This window comes from Serinus canaria, chromosome 6 (assembly GCF_022539315.1).
Source record: "Serinus canaria isolate serCan28SL12 chromosome 6, serCan2020, whole genome shotgun sequence".
Lineage (NCBI taxonomy): Eukaryota > Metazoa > Chordata > Aves > Passeriformes > Fringillidae > Serinus > Serinus canaria.
In genome coordinates, this window is record NC_066320.1 from 18,093,253 (window position 1) to 18,111,676 (window position 18,424).

The 18,424-nt window shown below is 46.7% G+C and overlaps 1 protein-coding gene across 4 annotated transcripts; it reads right to left on the minus strand.

Annotated features, from left to right (window-relative positions):
- Positions 1-628: 628 nt before the first annotated feature.
- CXCL12 (C-X-C motif chemokine ligand 12) lies at positions 629-17,920 on the minus strand. Of its 4 annotated transcripts, XM_009087323.4 has the most exons (5): positions 17,767-17,920; positions 12,777-12,894; positions 9,285-9,371; positions 5,748-5,845; positions 629-3,951 (listed from the first exon to the last, which is right to left on the minus strand). In XM_009087323.4, exons 1-5 carry the CDS (start codon positions 17,825-17,827, stop codon positions 3,920-3,922), a joined length of 396 nt encoding a protein of 131 aa, XP_009085571.1. In that variant the 5' UTR covers positions 17,828-17,920; the 3' UTR covers positions 629-3,919. The 4 variants fall into 4 exon arrangements, with proteins under 4 accessions (XP_009085571.1, XP_050832217.1, XP_018766361.1 ...); XM_050976260.1 differs by lacking the exon at positions 5,748-5,845; XM_018910816.3 differs by lacking the exons at positions 629-3,951; positions 5,748-5,845 and adding an exon at positions 7,001-7,725.
- Positions 17,921-18,424: the final 504 nt, after the last annotated feature.

Below are 18,424 nucleotides of genomic sequence, written 5' to 3' on the forward strand. Positions count from 1 at the left end.
AAAATTTTAAGTGCATACACATTTATGTGAGAAATTACAACAATATAAAAGTGTTTATTTTCAAAATTTTCTATGAAAGGAGTAATTTCAAAAGCATAATATAACTCCTCCATAAAAGCTGCCTTACAGGAACACAAATACAAAACCCTTTTCACATTATTTGGGAAGATACTTCCTTTTACTTAATAAAAATATAAAGTACAGTATTTACCACATTCTGACAACACAGAGTTCTTAAGGAATGAAAGATGGGAGGTTCATGCAGCCCTTTTATCATGATAAATGTTTTCTTCTCTGTGACAACCAAAGTTTCGTGTTTTCAGACAACAATTATCTTGGTGGGATGTTGATCGAGAAAAAAAAAAAATCAAATTTTAGGTGAGGAGTTTGCAAAAAACCTTGACTGCTATAAATCACATCACTCAAAACAAGTTGCCAAAGAAAAGGACATTTTAGAGGCTAATAAAGGGAAAATGGCAATGAAAACTCCTATAGGAACTGCATTTTTGACAAAATGTGTATATTTAACTTTGAAAAAAGCTTTCATTACAAAATAAACAGTCACCTTTGCTCAAACACCCTAATCAAAAACACATCAAAGTCACCCTTCATTTCATTCTTCCTCAGGCAGAATTCAGATAAGATATCCATACATAAAAGTATAAAGCTAGTATAAATAAAAAACTGACACAGCAATAAATACCATCTACTCTTAAAACTGGGATTTGACAGCTGCACATTGAAAATACCCACATGATGACTTCACATTCATGGAAGCTGCTTTTCCAGCATGGTTCAGTGTTATCTCTTGTCCCTCCTGCTCACATGGGGTCCCTACCTCACTCCCATCTCCTCACGCTTCCTTTCCCCGACTCTGTCTTTGGTCATCAGTTTAAGGCAGGAGGGGACACCAAGTGCTCTCCCCAAGTGAGATGCTGCCAGTGCTGCTTCTCAGCCTGCTCTGGTCTTGGCATGGATGGGACACACACGTGGTGCACTGGGGCAGCCCAGAGACTGATCCCTCTGGTGCAAAGAGCAAGGCTGCTCTCCGCAATGCATCGTGCAAATGGAGTCAGGCTAACAGCAAAGCTTCCCACTCAAGGTTGAATTTGGTCCTAAGCAAGAGAAATCTTTAAAAGGTTCTCACTTTAGTCTCTGGCCAGGTCTGTGTCACCTCTGCATTCATGCTGTGCTCAACTTTGCCCAGGTGAGAGGGTCACACTGCTGGCCCCTGAGAGCAGCCCTGTGCCCTAGAGGTCTCAGATACAGGAGCAGTGAAGCATCAGCAGCACAGAGGTGTCAGGGCCCAGTCTCTGAGTGAGGCTGGGGCAGAGCCCCCAAGCACCACATAAACACACAACGGAGGCTGTCCCTTGCCTTCCATGGAGCGCATTTTCCTCCTGCTGCTACTCATGCATTTTTTCCCTGAAACAAAAGCCCTTGCTTTAGCAGAATGTAGCCCTGCAGCCCCTAGAGGAGAAGGCTGACAGGACCCCCCCCTTTCCTGCAGTACCTCCACTACCTGGCTATACCATCCAGAGCCTGGGTTTGGCCAGGGTGCTCCAGCACTGCCCATCTCAGTGCTCCTGTCAAAGCAGTAATGTGGGGTTGGCACATTCCCAGGGACCTGGCCCTGCTGGTGCTACCCCAGATGCACTCCCTGGTAATGAGGACTGCAGCAGAGCACTGGCAAGGCTGTGCAGTCACATCTACCTAGCCCACCTTCTCACCAGAATGCCAAAATTTCCCCTGGAAACAAAATGGTCATGGCCCCTTTAGATGAGCAGGGCATGCTGCTGAATCAAAACCAGAGGATTATTTAATCCTCCATTTACTGCAGTGGGGAGCAATCAGACCTTTGGAGTTATGTGTGAAGGATGCACTTTCCTGGGTGACTTTTTCTGCAGTCATTCTTGGCTTGGGCACTCACATGTCCACCTCTGGCAAACCACTGTCAAAAGCAGGTGCATGTGTGGGACAGGGAATGGAGCCTAGGAAATCAAATACAGTCCAGGGAACATAGAAATAACTCTGCTTTTCTCTTAAAATTTCTTTCTTTCTTTCCCCTTCCAGGAGAGGATCTGATCCTACTAATATTAAATCAAAACTCCAATCTCATCAAGTACAGTGGTACCAGACCTTTCAAAAGACAGACACGATATACTTAAAGCACCAGGCTGGTAACGATAACAAAAGGAATGTCAAAATCACAAACACAAATATTTTAGGCACAGCAGTTTGTTTCTGCTTTAAAGCAAATGAGGTGAGGTGTTCCCAGCTGAAGGCCTCTCTGCAATAGCCCTGTTTTGCAGAAAGGAAAAGACAAGATTTTTACCTGAATCCACATGGAAATAATGGAGTCTCTGGACAGCCAAAGTGGCTCTTTGGCACTAAAGATGCCTACCACAAAAAGGAGTGTGAAACACTCATCTCAGTGTTCCTGACACAGGCTGCAGGAAAGAGGGAAGATTTCTTTTGAATCAACCAGCTTAAAAAAGACAATCTTACAACATTTTTTTGTTTACAATACAAACACAGATACATACAAACACAAGCATTGTGCTGCACAAATGTGCTTCCCCCCAGATCTCAGTGCACAGCATGACATGATTATTGCAGTGCTCCAGATGTGTTTCCATACCATGTAGCAGATATTGTGTACACAGGAAGGAATAAGGAGGAAGAAACTTCTGGCTTGGGGATCAGAGCAAGGAGTGGTGCCTGTCCCAGGCTGTGCTTTGCAAAGGGAATTCCAGAGGCTATCCTGTTCACCAGCAAACCCCTGATGGCTGGTGAACTGGGAGTGTTGGCCTTCATTTCCACACCCGTGAAACACCTCTCCTTCCACAAACTGCACAGAGCCCCTCTTGCCCCAGGCATCTCTTTTCTCCAAGGTGTGGCCAGAAATCCTGTTCTGGGTATCTCCAGAGCAATCAGGGATGTGATTGCCCTCAGGCAGGTACAACAGTTCATCGTTGCTGAAGGGTGAATAAATCTCAGCCTACTTCAGTGCAAAGCCAGACAGGCAAGCTGAAGTCACCTCCTGTGGATGGGGGGGATCCCTGGTGCACGGCAGCTTCTCTGACTCCTTCAGCAACTTGCAACATGATCGTGTGGTCAGAGCTTTAATAACCCATTCTTTTTTTTTGCCAAATTTATCATCAGAAACACAGGAACATAGGAAATGTCAGATGACATCAGAACTGTGTTGTGGCTCCTAACACACACAACTACTACAAACCAGGTATTAGCACCTTGCAATACCAGATGTGCATTGATCCAGCTGCTCACAGCTGTCAGCAAGGGTTCCGTTCCTCAGAGAAGGGCTTTAGCCCTGGAGCCCGGAGTTTAATCACTCACCCAAAATATCTGTAAATGCCACTCAGGGTAATGCTGTCTATTGTCATCAGTCTGATGGTTTTGAGCCTTCCTATGTTCTTGGCCTCTTATGACTTCTGGAGGCAAGGAGTTCCACCACTACCTACACAACATCATTGCACTGTACAGTTCATGTCCTTCTAGCTTTAAAACTCCAGGAGACTTGCATGAACCAAAAGAAAGTTAAATAAAGCAGGACCTCTACACAACAAAGGAAATAAAATATCATATCATAACAGGGTTAGTTTAAATTGGTATCTGCCCCCAGTGCTAGGTAATAAACCAACCTGTATAAATTCATATTTTTCTCAAATAGTTACATCTTACTGTATAAAAATAGCACTATGAAAGCAAGCCAATTTGTGCAAGGGGAAAAAAAAAACCAACCAAAAAAAAACCCCACCAAAAATAACCAAGAAAAAAACCTTTGGAAATGCGTGAAGCGTTGCTTTTGTGCTGCATGTTAGCAGTGAAATGTGTTCATTCCCTAATACTGGTTATCTGCTCTCTGGCTCCTACAGTAAGAAATCCTGTAGACGGCTTACAATGCTTGCCTCTTACATCTTGAACCTCCTGTTGATGAAGAAGAAAGTGAAACACTATTAAGGTTGATTTCAGTTGCAAAAGCTTTGCTATCAGGCCTAGTCAAACAGCAAATCTGTGTCTGGACTAACCCAAAGGCAGCCCCTCCAACCAGTAATTGCTGGACATTTTGGGAGAAGTTCTCCACAAGGAGCTACTGGGACCCAGCAGGGCAAACCCAGCAATGGGTGTTATTTTGGGCAGGTTGTGCTCATCACAGTTAGTAAGGTGTTCAGATCTAATACAGTAGGAAGGCTGGCTAGAAAGCTTATTCTGGACTTGAAAGCCAGAGCAGAGAATTGTTGGTGGGCAAAGAAACTCGGCAGGGAAAGGAGAGATTAATCATTTGTGAGCAGCCCCAGTAGCAGAGCAAGTGACACTGGGAATGCCTCCTCTATTTGCTCCTATCCCACAACTCTGATGGAGATCATGGACTGCAGCTCCAGAGAGTGCCAGGTCTCTGTGAGAATGGAGGAACATAGAGGGCAGCCCATGCTCTGCTCTTGTTTGGCTTCCACCATGGGGTGGCTGGAGATAAGAGGCAGCCAGCATTCTGCCAGCCAGGAGCCACCCCTGAGCCTCCCTGCCCTGGGACCTCACCTGGAGTGAGCAGCTGGGGACCACACCAGAGCTTGTGGTGACCAGGTGCCCCATGAAGGTGAGGTGACAGGCAGGCAGGCACTGCACAGTGAGCGTGTGAGGCCTGGAGGGCTGAGGTGGGGAGCTCAGGTGGGGTGCAGACAAATGGAGTGTCCCATGCTCAGTGTGAGCATGGTACCCAGGAGAGTGTGGGTTAGGCATCACAGCAAAGTGCAAGTGTCTCGTGTGTATGGTTCACCCAGAGCAAGGAGCCACTTTGTGCTGGTGGCCTCCAGGTTTTGTCTGAAGGGACTCCTGCTCCTGCTCCAGGCTGGTGGCCTTCTGCAACCTAGATGAGGTCACTGAGTTACAAGTGTCAGAGGGTAAACACCAGCTATTCAAAAACTGATGTCTCAGCATGTCTTGTCAAACACCTCTTCCAGTGCCTGCTGGACAACTAGGGCTCTGTGACCGCAGCTGAGACTGTGACTCCCAGTAAAGGCAGTCTCAGAAAACTCATCTAGGCACAAAGACAATGACTAAACCATGAGGAAAACTTCTTCTCTGAAGATGTCTTTTCCAAGATCCCACAGCAATAACCCTATTTCTCTTGGTGCAGAAATGCAGGACAAACCACCCCTGTGAGGAAGAAACACCAGGGACATCCAGAGCATTGGCATGTATAACACCATTCTCTGGGACTTGCCTAGCATCTCCCAAAGGAAAGGCATCAACGAGTCACCCATGCACCACATCATGTTGTCACCACACGGTGCTGCATTTCTCATTAAAAAACACCAGTGGCAAATTCACAGCTGTTATAGTTTAACTCTGTCAGTTTGATATTGGAGCTAAAATAAATAGGGCTCCCAAACCTTTACCCTGTTTTTGACTTTGTCTTTGCTTCAGGTTTATTTTGGTCTCTTTGTGTGCCCATCTTCCCATTTGTAAAATTTTGTAAATTTTATAATTCCTATTTGTAAAATGGGAAAATCATCCCACATCTGTTGTAGCTAAGCTTTCCCCTGTTTTGAGAGTTTCATCTCTATAATACTCTTTCGCTGGAAGGGGAGAGATGTTATCCTCAACATGGGAGGAAATGGAGGTCTGGATAGGCTAATGTATTTGCCCAAGGTCCCATAACATGGTCAATGAAGAGCAGGGACTTCAACCTGAGGGGTCCCAGCTCAGAAACTAATGCTTCCTACCATTCTTTCTCCCTGGAGACTTTAGTGGTGTTGCACGGGAAGGGCAGAGTGGGCCCCGTTTCTTCTGTTGCTTTTTTTTATGAGTGCGATGACGTGGTCTAAATTAAAAGAAAAATACAAAAAAAAGACTGCCATAAATTATCCATATACAAAGGCCCCATTCACATTTATCTTACGGTCCCTTCATATCTTGCTGGCAGGGTGCAATGTAACATCCCCTTTCATATAACCTCTGTCTGAGAGAAGTACCAGACAAGTAAAAGTGTCCTGGTGGAAAAACATTTGCACACCCTGAGGCCAGAACAACCCTTTTACCCAAAATGCCAAAGCCTCCTCAAATGCCTTCCAGAACTTCTCTGTCAGGAGCCTCACCATCCAAAAAGTTCCCCCTGAGTTATAGAGGAAGCAGAGGGGAGCTGGATTCCTGGCTTCCCACCCAGTATTCCTGCTGACATCAGCAAGAACCAGTGGCTACTCTGAGGGGGTTTAAGGCATTTGGTGCCTTAAAACAAGGCTGTAAAAATAATCACCCACATTGTCCCCCTTCCTGTGGGGCCTTGACCCAGCACATGCTTGGTGGAATACTGGGAGGTTGTTCTTCTGGCACCTTGTATTTCAACTGTTACTTACAAATTAGGTTAGACATTAGGAAGAGCCGCCACACCAGGGTTTGGAAGGCAGCAGCAGGGCTTGGCTGCCAACACAGCCAGCCCCTACACATTCAGAGTTTCTTTTCCTTTCTCCCAGCTGGCTTAATGGAAAGATTTTTCCCATGTGACTTTGTTATCTTCTCCAGATCCATCAAATCTCTCCTGCGTGTCCGCAGTAGCCACTGAGCTTAAAGGACTCCGGCATCCTGAAGCAAGGGGAGCTCTGAAGTGGGACTGTATTAACATGACAGTGGATGAATGTTGAATGATGTTGGCCACAGCAGCTGCACAATGATTTTTAAAGCCAGTTAAGGAATTTGGATTCCTGACAGCCTGAATGTGTTTTACCGATGTCTCGTGTGTATTACATGGAGATGTGATGAATATAAAGCAATAATAAATGCTAAGCAGAATTAGTGAGCAAAATAACTCCCTAGCAAAAACCATTTCTGGTTTCATATTTAACTGTATTGGACTACTATTTTAAGAACTTTTCCTTGCTCTTAGCTGCAGATTATAACACTGAAGATATTTTCATATTGAATTACTGGTATAGATTATGTCTTCACAGTTTGGATTCTACTTAAGCAATTACAAGAGCCCTTTCTACAAAACGTATTGATTTTATTCCAGAAAAATAAATTCCCATGTACAATTGGGTTTTCATAACATGAAACAATTAGCCATTTTATTGCTAGTGCATATAGGGTAATGTCACATTTCATACAATTTCAGTACAAGTGAAAAAATATAATATATGGCTGATTGAAACTGATAGCTACATTAACATTTATAGATCTATATAGATTCATTTTACAAGCTGTTAGTAGTTTAGAGGGATATCGGTGTTTTAAACTACCAACATTCATATGGCTCCAATTCAAATATATGAATTGTGATGCACTATAAATATATTCCAAAGTACATTTCATTGAAGAAGTCAAAGCTGTGCACTAAAATATATCAAAAACATGCCTTGTGAAAATGCTACACACAGAGCCCTGACTGTCTGTGGAGCATGAAAATGCCACTGGTGCTAGCATTACTAGCTGGAAAATGAACACAATGCCATGATTACAGGATTAGGTGACGGAGATATATGTTTTCTATCATCTTATTTCACAAAAATGGGACCAAATTCTCTCTTGTTACTCAACGTAAACCAGGATGAATCCACCAAATTGGCAGAATCGCTTCTGTATTTTGTTTGGTAAACAAAACCCAGAATCTGGCTGGAGATCAGGCAGACTCACTGGTTTCAGTAGAGCTGGTCTCAGATCTTCACTAGTGGTAGTGAGAGCAGAACATGTTCCAGCTGAGTTGCTCCCCTAAGTCAGACAGGCACACAATCATATTTGCCCAACCTTGCAGATCTCTAAAACGCCTCCTAAGTCTCAGGTTGGGGATGACAGCAAACAGAAACTCGAGCAGGTTTTCCCAGTTTGTCAAACCAAGTGGCTCAGGTCCCTAGGATATTCAGCATGGGCCACATCCCGCTCTTAGGCTCAGTTGTGCCTAAACCCAAAGCCATTCTGGCAGCATTAACCTGGATTACCACTGCAGAGAATTTGTCCAGGGGACAAAAGGGCTGAGTGCTGGCAGCAAAGAAGGCACAGAGCATCAGATGAGATGGGAGGAGCTGTCAGGGCTGGAATCACATTGACTTAGTTAGCTGGCTTTCTTCCTTCTTCTCCTCACTCTTGGTCCCAGTGCATTCCCCAAAAGGGACACATGGAGAAACCTCTCTACTTCTGGTAACATTTCCCCCTTGCTTATTGTAAAATCACAGGGGAACAAAGATTTTTTTTTTCTATTTTTAACCCTGACCCTTGTTTGGCAGATGCATTTGCAAAGGAAACAGTGGAGACCATTCAGGTACCTGTGCCCCTCATCTGCCCTGGGGCCATACCTTCCCCAATAATACATTGATTTTGCAAATGATTGGATTCCAGCCCTGCCTTTGCCCTACAGATGCAGGGGGGATGAGGTTCAGCAGGGTTACAGCGCAGTTACTGTGGGGTGGGAATGTGATGGCAAGGGTGGCAGGGATACTGAGTGCACAGGTAGGCTAGCTGGCCAAAATGTTGCTGCTGGACCAACCTCAGCCCAGGGCTGTGGGCAAGCAAGGGAATGCTTTGTACCATTACTTGGTATGTACCATCTTTAAGTGCTGGAAGGCTGGAGCCCTCCCCTGCAGCTCAGCACAAAAATGTGCTCGGTGCTGCTCTTCTCAGCGTAACCTTGAGCAGAGATGGGCTGAGCCCACCCCAAAGTAGACATGATCAGCCATTTTCAAGGGGAATAAAAACAGATTTAAAAAGTCTGAATTTGCCAAGTTTGGCTGGTTTTCCCCTGGTATTGTGGGAAAGACTTATTCATGGCAGCCCATCGTGCCTTGGCCAGCGTTAACAGCATTCCACACTGGGCAGCAGAGAAACAATTTTTAGCACCAAGAATCCCAAGGCCTCAGCTGCCTGTGCAAGCAGACACCCAGTGTAACATGGAGAAGGGGCTCCAAAGACACCGGAATGATATAGATTCTGAAGTAATTGTAGTTTGGCTGGGGAAGAAAGGACATTAAAGGAAGAATTTTCCTTGGGAGAACAGCCTTTTTTTTTTTTTTTTTTTGTAGAGGATGAGTTTGGGACCCCAGAACATACTCATTAGCACAATTTTTGCCTCAAACCCTGGCAAAATTCTTAGTTTAACATCTAGGATATATTAGAAACTGTTGTTTTAATACAAATTATGTCAACTCCAAACCCTTCTTTTAAACAATATCTGATTCCACAAGTACTTTGTCCACATGGTAAAAGCCAGCCCTTAACGTTCTACCCTTTAATAATTCAGGATGTTAGCTGTTAAGTCCATTTTTCTCTTGCCTTACTTGTTTAAAGCTTTCTCCAGATATTCCTGGATCCACTTTAACTTGGGATCAATGCACACTTGCTTGCTGTTGCTCTTGAGCCTTGCACTGCCAAAGGAGAAAAGTCAGAGTGAGTCTGGTGTGCAAATTCCTCAGCCCACACCCATTCCCCCCACTGTGCCTTATTTCCTTGGGTGCCAGTGCTGCTTTTGGTTAACCCATGAAGAGGATGAGTTATTTCTCCCATCCTTGACCTCCCTCACTGATTATAAATATCCCTGGTTTAGAAACCATCTGTCTCCTTTGACAGGCTCTTGTGGTCTGTACTGGGAATCATGTGAGAGTGGAGCAGACACAAAATTTGAATCTAAGACTTCCAATTCATACCTGGACCACGAATGAGTTCACTGCCAACAACAGAAAAATTTCATTTGGAAATACTGACATGATAAATTTAGGAAATTTTTCCAAGTAATTGATTAAGAACAGCTTTTAATTCAACCCAAAACTGAAGTTGCACAAGTTTTGAGGACAGACACCTCATGGATGTTCTGAAAGAAAGGGTGTGGTCACTTGTTAGCTTTTTGTTTTATACAGGACTGAATTAACACATTGCAGGGAGGAAGACAACTGAAAGTGCCACAGTGCCAGAGGCAAGTTTCTCCTCTGTATTCACTCAGCATTGGAACCAAAGGCAGAAACCTCCTGAGGGGTTTCTCCTGGATGTCCAAGCTGCACTTCCCAAAACAAATTTTTTAGCTAATTTGAATTCTCTGTGAATTTGACACTTGGGCTCTCTGAATCTTTCATTCAGAAACAGGACAAATAGCTTTTCATCAATAGGTTTCACCCTCCAGGGATCTCAGGACCTCCAAAGAGCTGTTATCTCCCACATTCCCTGCAGCACCCAGCCTCTGCCCCAGCTGCTCCAAAATCTCCCTCTTAACAGCCTGCCTGCCTTGGGAAAGTGCAGAGAACAGCAATTTTATGGAAGTGCCCATATGAATAAGTTCAGTGCTTGTTTAAACATTTGCTGGATGGAAGCCATAATGTTCCTCCCTTTATAAAATGAAATCTGCAGAATATAAAACGATGGTGTAAGAAACAGGAGGTCAAAAAGGCTCCTTGGTCTGAAGTTATGCAACAACAGAGTTGTAACATAAACACACCAAGGATCCGACTTGCAAGCCTTGCTCCAGCACAGAGATGAATGGGCCTGATTCATATTTCCCTTACAGCAGTGCCAAGCTGGAGCATTTCCAGTTAAGTGATACCAACAGTGTGTAAGAATGGATTTGCTGATGTTAGCAATGCCTGGGAATTCTTAAGCTGACCTCACAGCATACAGAACCAAAAGCACACATAACCAGTCTCCAGCCACATCCAACACAATTCCTCTCACCTAATACTGAGACACTGATTTCTTCAGCCATTCATTTCTGAGCCCATCAGCTCCTGTTCCATGTGCAAGAAGAGACATAGGAAATTGTATGGAGTGTTTAACCTGGACTGGTTTAGGTGTCTACTTGCTAAAAATGCTCATTTCCCTATACTGAAAAGCAAGGAATTTAGTGTGAACTTTGTAGAAGTAGACATTGTCAGAGGAGTTCACTAGACTTGGAGAGATGATTTCCAATAGAGTGAAAGACAAAAACCTGCTCTTAGGCTTTTTGTTCAAATACAACTCCCCTTAACCAAAAGGAAAATATACTTGTGAAAAAGCAAACAAACAAGCAAACTAAAACAAAACTAAAAACCTAAACCAAAACAAAAAATCCCAAATGATAAACCCATAAAATATCTTCTAGCAACTGTATGTTTCACTTAGTTCTCTATTCCTAAAAATGGCAGCTTTTAATTTATTTATGCCTTCATTGTTTAATGCTTAAAATTAATCAAGAGGAGAAATTCAGGTGTTGGTTTTGATTGATTTTATCTCCTGTTTTGATGAAGACCTAGTTTAAAGTCACGTTTCAAGGGTATTTGGAGGGATGTATTAAGTACCTTACTTGTCAAAGGAACAAAAACAGGGTCAGCTATAGGTTCATATGTTCTGTGTGTACCCCACACAAACACATTTGGGTCAGGAATGGGCAAGAACGTGAGATGTTTCTGTTCCTGCATTTCATGCTCTTATTTCTCTCTAATTACTATAATCCTATGTTAAGAGATAAATATATACTCTATCCTGAAGTAAAGGCTGTCATTTTCTTGAAACTACTCCAGAAAATTCCAAATAATCTAAAAAGCCTTAGCACTGGGATTCTAATGACATCTCTGACAGTCCCAGAGCACAGATCCATGCACTAGAGCATGCTTGCTGCCAAAATTGTTTATAGGTAGAGATCGGAGTTAGTCACAGCTGGTTTTGTCATTTTTCTGAAAGGAAATTATTTCTCAGCTGAGGCTTACTTCTTTCTCACTGTCCTTCACTAAATCCTAAGGCAGAAGCACGTGATAAAATGTGTGTGATATACACAGAGTGGTTTAAGACAGAAAAATACCGTATTTATAAAAATTGGTTCATGAATGGATACACACTCACAGATTCCTGAGCAATCTCATGAAATCACATCAGTTTTCTGAGTGCAAAAAAGTTTTGGATGACAAAAATAGATTTTTACAGCATTTGAGTTGCAAGAGGAAGGGGTCAACATATGGGTCAAAGACAGAACTAGCAATGGGATCACTGCACAGAAACGAGACCTAGTCTCTGACACCCTCTTACAGAGGTTTAAATAGAAGTTGAGAGAAGTAAGGTTCCCTTGCAATGAAAAGATGAGTGCTGGGGTTTTTTTTCTTCAGAAGGTTTTGAATTTTGAGAGGGGGTCATTCATGCAGAAGTGAACAAAAAAGACCTTCCTAAAACATACACACACAAATCTACAAAGACTAACAAACAAAATCCCAGTGTTTCCTGAAAATGAGGGTTGCTTTTCCAGAAAAAAAAAAAAAAAAAAAAAAAAAAAAAAAAAAAAAAAAAGCTCTTTTCCATTGGGAGCCCATTTTTCTGTTCTGCTGCAGTTTACTAAGTCAGCCCCTGCCTGGCAAGAGTCTCTGGATTAAGCCATCACATTTCCAGGGTCTGTACCTCCTGCAGAGGATACACGAAACACAGGAATTCCTTTGGCTTGTTTAGCTCCACTCCATGGAGAAGTGATCCATTAGAAGACTCAGACCCCTAGGAAGATTTTACCCAAGGTGTGAAGCTCCACATCCAAAGCCATGCACAGCCTGTCTGACATTCCTGCTGGCATACCCACGGGGGAACAGCACATGGCATCACACAGTGATAGAGAGATCACAGAGAACACAGCTGGGAAGCAACAGCTGGGCTCCTTTCCGTGAGCTAAAGCAGGGTCCAGCTGTCTCGGACACAGGGGGTGAAGAGATGAATTGGGAGTCACGGCATGAAGCAGACTGAAATTCAACCACCAGAGCAGGCACCAGCTCGGTGACCCTTCTTTTTCACAGCCCAGATTTGCACCCAGCTGAAAAGAGCAAGAGACTTACACAATCTGAAGTGAGCAGTTGGGTGTGGAGAGGATTTTGAGGTGCTTAATATTGGCTCTTGCCACGTTGCTCTCGTAGAATCGACAGGGACATCGGTAAGTCAGGCTGACGGGTTTCTCTGCGGGACAAAGGGAGGGAAAGGACACGTTACCTCTTGCTCCCGGTCAGCAGCACAGACACACCGGTCAGGGCTCACAGAAAGAAACGCCCTCCAAATATGCAGGTGGGAAAAAAGCGGCAGAAAAGCTGTGGCTTTGGGAGAGCATTTGCCCACAGCTCAGAGCACAATCCATTCAGCTCAGCGCGCAGCCTTTCAACAAGGGTGCGCGGGATTTTGGAAGACAAAGAAGAGGGAGAGAAAATGGAGATAAGTAAAATGGAAGAGATTAGAATAAGGAGCCGCACCATTGTACAGGGATGCTCCCCGTAATTAGACAAGATAAAGGCCAAAAGAGGGGGCACTTGTCCTCGGTGTTGTTCTACTCAAACGATTTTGACCCGAGGCCAAATTAGAAGGTAGCCAGAAGAAAGAGATGAATTCCAGGGAGTTCAGATCAAAACGGCTCGGCTCAGGTGCAGGCTTTTCACAGGGGACTTAGTGGCTACAGAAAAGCTCTGGCTTTGCAGGCGTTCCCAGGGCCCAGCTGACCTTTCCCCACCGCAGCCAGCCCCGGCTCCCAGCAGAGGTACCCGCACGAGAAGGTGCGGCTCAGAGATGCGAGATCCCAGAGGTTTCACATAAGACACTCGGAGTCTTTTGAATTTCTAGCCTGCGGCTAAGGCAATCGAGGAGACAGTTATCAGCCAGGCGTCCTCAATACACTATTCAGGGGCCACCAGGCTGGATGAGAGTTCTGTCACTGGCATCACTAGGGACAGAATTAAGTTTAACCCCTTAGGCTAAAAATCTGCCATGTATATGCATGTAGGACTGAGAAAAGCAGCCTGGCGCCCACCACAGCCTCTGCTGCCCCATTTCTCTATGGGACAACTGAATTACTGACAATCAAGTCCATCTAAGTAAGGTCTTCACCCGGACTGTAAGTTTGAAAGCTCCATGCACAATAAAATAGAAGCACAGAAGCCTTGCCTGGAAGTCTAAGAGATGCCTAAGATTTTAAAGAATTTCCCAGTGGAACAGTTTTCAGCCTCTGGGAGGAATTAAATTCATACACCTAACCCTTAAAATCTGGCTCACGCTGTAGATGGTCAGATCTATATCTGGCAGGGCTTAAGATCCCATATGGCAATCTGCCATCCTGTTTGTTTAGCCACACAGGAATACTTGCAGCATCCAAACCCAGCTCCCTTTCAAGGCAAATGGGGAGATAAAGAGCCGGGAAGGACTTGGAATTCCTAAACAGCTGTCTAGGAAGGTGAGAAAAGAGACAGGTATTCAAGCGCGGCAGAGCTGCATATATCGAACATTTATCGATGCCTGTCTCTAGCACGAATTACCACAGCCAACAGGGTGAAATTGGCCCGTCCTGAGGAGGGAGGCCCCTTTCTCCCCCGGTGTCTCTACCAAGAGATGAGGCAGAATCAGATCCCACAGGAGAGGAATTAATCAGTGGGAATAGAGCTTCTCCTGATTCACACCAGAATCTGGACTATAAATCGAAAAAATTGAAGGACTTTTCTATCAGTTCTCTGCCACTGCAAACAGCGGTTCCACCTGTGAGTTAATAGTCTGCAGGGGAAGGAGGGCTGCAGAGTGAGCCCCGAGAACATGGATTAGCCTGCCTAGTGCTAATGTGGAAAGGAGGGAGGAAGGCACTAGGATTTCCCACTGCAAATCTGTGCCTGATAGCTACACATCTGTGAATTTGTATTGGAAAGGGGGGCTGAAACTTAATACAGTCATACAACTCTCAGCACAGCTGCAGTGATAAGTGTCTCTGCAAGCTTGTCCTAAGTTTAAGCCAGCTTTAACTTAAACAACGTGCAAGAGATGAACTGTTCAGATCCAAGATTTGATAATGCAATCCTGTCCTCCCGCAGACTCGAGGTGGGATTTTCAATCCCATACCATTTGAAATCAGGAGCAGAGAAAGTTTAACCATGACTAAACATAAGTCCCAAAGTTGTTTCCTGCCAAGGCTTCTAGCAAGGAAGAGGAGAAGCCCCAGTATCAGTGTGCTGTTACCCCAACGTGCAGTGGAATAACAAACCCCCTCCCAGCACAAGAATCCCTTTGGTATTTATTTCTGTGTGCTTTTCTTGGTGATCAGGAGCAGGCACTGAGCACCAGGGATTGGCACCCAGTGGGTCAGCTCTTTGCATCCCCAACAGGGAATCAGTGACTCCTGTCTCACCGTGCTGTCAACAAGGTTCAAAACCAGGGAAAACTGGTGCATGTGGCATCTTCCAACATATGCACTCCTATCTTCCAAAAGTAGGAGAGGGAAGGGGCCATTTGGAAGCCATAATTTAGAAAGAGAACATTTCTGGTCTTACTCTGAGGATGACAAACACATTCCTTATCTCTTCAAAATTTGAAACATAGTGTTGCTTGTACATTAGAGCTGGTTAATCTGATTAATTAATCTACCAATTTGTACTGCGAGTTCTCCGACATCTACAAAATACCGAGCACAAGCTGTAGTCATTCTCTCAGTACAGCAAATTACCTTTTGAGACCTTTATGTGTCTGGCACATTCGGTTCAAATGGATGAACAGTCAGATGCTAGCTTGACAACTCAATGTCATTCCTTCAACCTAATTTTACTTAGACAAAAAAAGAACATCTATTTTGACCTCGACTAGAAGTTTGTGTTTTGGAACTTTTTAAAGAATAAACAGCTTTATTGTTTTCCAACTCAAGCTGAGTTTTGTTGGCTCTGAACACCTACTTTTGCTGACAAATTCTCTCTAGAGACAAAGCACACGCAAAGTGCTCTCACAGAGTGGCCACTTGTCAGTGCTGGACAATACGTATTTCATCCCACAGGGATCTGCTTCTCCTTACCCACACTGAAACGGGACAGTAAGGGAAGAAGTCACTTGCCAGTTCTGCTGCAGTTATCAGTAACATGCTATGCGGAGTAGGAAGCTCTGGATGCTTGAATAGAGAGGGAAGCTATATCCAGGAAAGCAGGCTGGACATAAACAGACAAAACATTCGAGGAAATCATTTCACTTCTGTTCAGCCTAGGGTGCATTTGCCATTATCAGGAGATGGTTGATAACTTTTTAGGTGTTGAACAGCTCCACTTCCCTGGAAAGCGAGGCCAGGATAGACAGACACAGCTTTATCATGTAGCTGAGAAGAATTCAGAGCTCACCTGCTCCCCAGCACAAGGCAGCCCTGCAAGCCCTCATCTCGATCAGGGCTGAGAGCACTTCATGACATGCAAAGTAGGCAAAAACCTCCACTCTAAACACCGCAAGACGGTGGGCTCACTTTGCTCACACTAGTTTCTCTCCAGCCTTTGTGAGCCATTTCCTCCCTCAGGTAGCCAAGTCCCCGCACGCTTATCCCGACACACGCTTATCCCGCTGCCAGCGAAGGAGAGCAGCCGCGCTGGGGCGAGCCGAGCTGCAGCTGGGCAGCTCTGCCGGCCTCCCTGCCCTGAGCAAAGGCTGCCAGCGGCAGGTAAGGCGGAGGAGAGCCCCTCTCCCTTCCTGCCTCCAGACCTTCACTGGCCAGAGACGAGGGAAGCCCTCTCAGGTACCCAGGCACCGGCGGCCCCAGCCGCTCGGCAGCTGGTGACGCTGGCAGCCAGGGGCTGGAGCTGCCACTGCCGCCCCTGGTTCCCCGGCTCTGCCTTCGCTACCTGCCGCTGTCTCTTCCCAGCCCGCAGCCCCGGGCTGGTGGATACGGCGAAGGCGGCGGGGGCTGGAGCCCACCTGCCCGGAACACTGGGGCCTCTCCAGGGCAGGGCCGGCTCCGTGTTCCAGCGGGACGGGGCTGTTGTGCGGAAAGACACCCGGAAATTTTCGGGGAAAACTAACTCTCTCAAGCTAAGCAAGGAGGGCACCGGAGGGCATCCTCTACCTCCCTGGGTGGGGAACAACCAAGATTCGTTGGCCAGAACGGGAAAAGAGAATGGGAGAGGAGGTTTGAAAACCCAACCAGAGGACATTCGACCAGGGGACAAGAGATTGCAAATCTCTGCCAGCCTCAGGAGGAGCGTCCGGAGGATGCCCAGAGGTTGCGGGCAGAACCGTCGCCCCGCCAGGAGCCCCGGGGCACAGACTCCCCGCGACACGCGGGACAAGAAGCGAGGGTGTCCGCTGTCTCCGGGAGCGTCCGAACGCGGAGACTTCCACGGAGCACAGCTGGCAAAGTAGGCCGAACAGCTGGAGCTGCCACAGGGCTGAAGGCGCGACACTCGGGACGGCGGGGACCGGCGTGGGGCGGGTGGGCTGTGACTGCTGCGCGGATGGGACTGAGATCCCCAGGCTGCCAGCCTCCGGACCCCCAGACCTCCCATCACGGCAGCTCCCTGCACCCCGAAACCTCCCCGTGCATCGCGCCGGGGGTGCGGTAGATTCCTGCCCAGTGACCGCTTTGGCTCAGCTCTGCCCTGATTGAGGAAAGATAGATCACGACAGGGGACAGAAGAGGTACCGAACAACCGCCTGTTTCTAATTCCTTGTAACTTTTAGCGTTGGGGTTTTTTTGTTTGAGGGAAAGTCGATATGCATATTTAGCAGCCAAACCACCTCCCTGCAGACCGAGCGCTGTTGAAAGTCTTCCCCCAGACGACTTCAATCTGGGGCGAGTTTGGCAGGGAGGACCGCTTTGGCCAACGTTTTGAAAAAAGCCAGGGAGGGATGGAGGAGAGGGAGGAATGGAAGCCTGACTGCTTCCAGCTTTGCACAGCCGTGGCTCTGGCTCACCAGACACATCTGAGCCGCGGCCGGAGCCCGAGCCGGGAGAGCGGTGCAGCTGCGAGGAGAAGGGGGAAGAGCGGGGATTTGCGCGGGACCATCGCTCCCGGCCGGGCTCCTGGCAGGAGCGGCGCGGTCCCGCAGCTCACTTACCCTCCGAGAGGGAGATGAGGGCCAGGGCGAAGGCGAGCAGCGCCAGGGCGCGGAGGTCCATGCTGTGGCTGCTAGAGGAGGAGGAGGAGGCAGGCTCTGCTCTGCTCGTCCCGGCGGCCGCGGCGCTCTGCTGGCGGCCCCTCCGCCCCTCCCGCTATAGAGGGGCCGGGGGCGGGGGGAGGGGAGCCAGGGGGAGTAGCTAGACTGTGATTTATTGCCCATGGCATGTTATTACATCCTTCCTCTGCTAAAAATGGTTGGAAAGAAACCAAAAGAGCGAGGGCTTCTCGCTTCGCTCCGTCAGCCTCTCCCCAGGCACAGAGTCTGTCCTGCTCCGCGCTCCGAGCCCTCCCCGGCACCGACGGCTGGTGCTGCGGCCGTGACCGGTATCACCGCCACCCCATCCAGCCCCAGCCGGGGGAAGAAAGTTGTTTCCTCAGCAAACTGTGCCACTTCGGCACGGCGGCTCCTGAAGCAGAGCTGCTGGAACCGGGATAGCGGTATGGGACGCATCCCTTAAGTGTTCACACACGCCTCCCTTAAGTGTTCACACTGGAGAGAAGAAAACTTCCCCTTCACTCTCGTGGGCACAAATTTACATTGCCACTGGCGCCCTGGGCATCGCGTACAGCGTCTCGTATGAAGAATCTTCGCAGAA

What these genes read in the sequence shown, in the direction of transcription:
- CXCL12 (XM_009087323.4), bottom strand. Translation starts at nt 17,827, where the DNA reads ATGGACCTCCGCGCCCTGGCGCTGCTCGCCTTCGCCCTGGCCCTCATC. An exon ending in CTGGAGAAAGCTTTAAACAA is followed by an intron (nt 5,846 to 9,284) that starts GTAAGGCAAGAG and finishes CTTTTAATTTAG; the next exon opens with ACCACGTCATCGCACTCATA. An exon ending in GTCTCCAGGGAGAAAGAATG is followed by an intron (nt 3,952 to 5,747) that starts GTAGGAAGCATT and finishes CTTCATCAACAG; the next exon opens with GAGGTTCAAGATGTAAGAGG.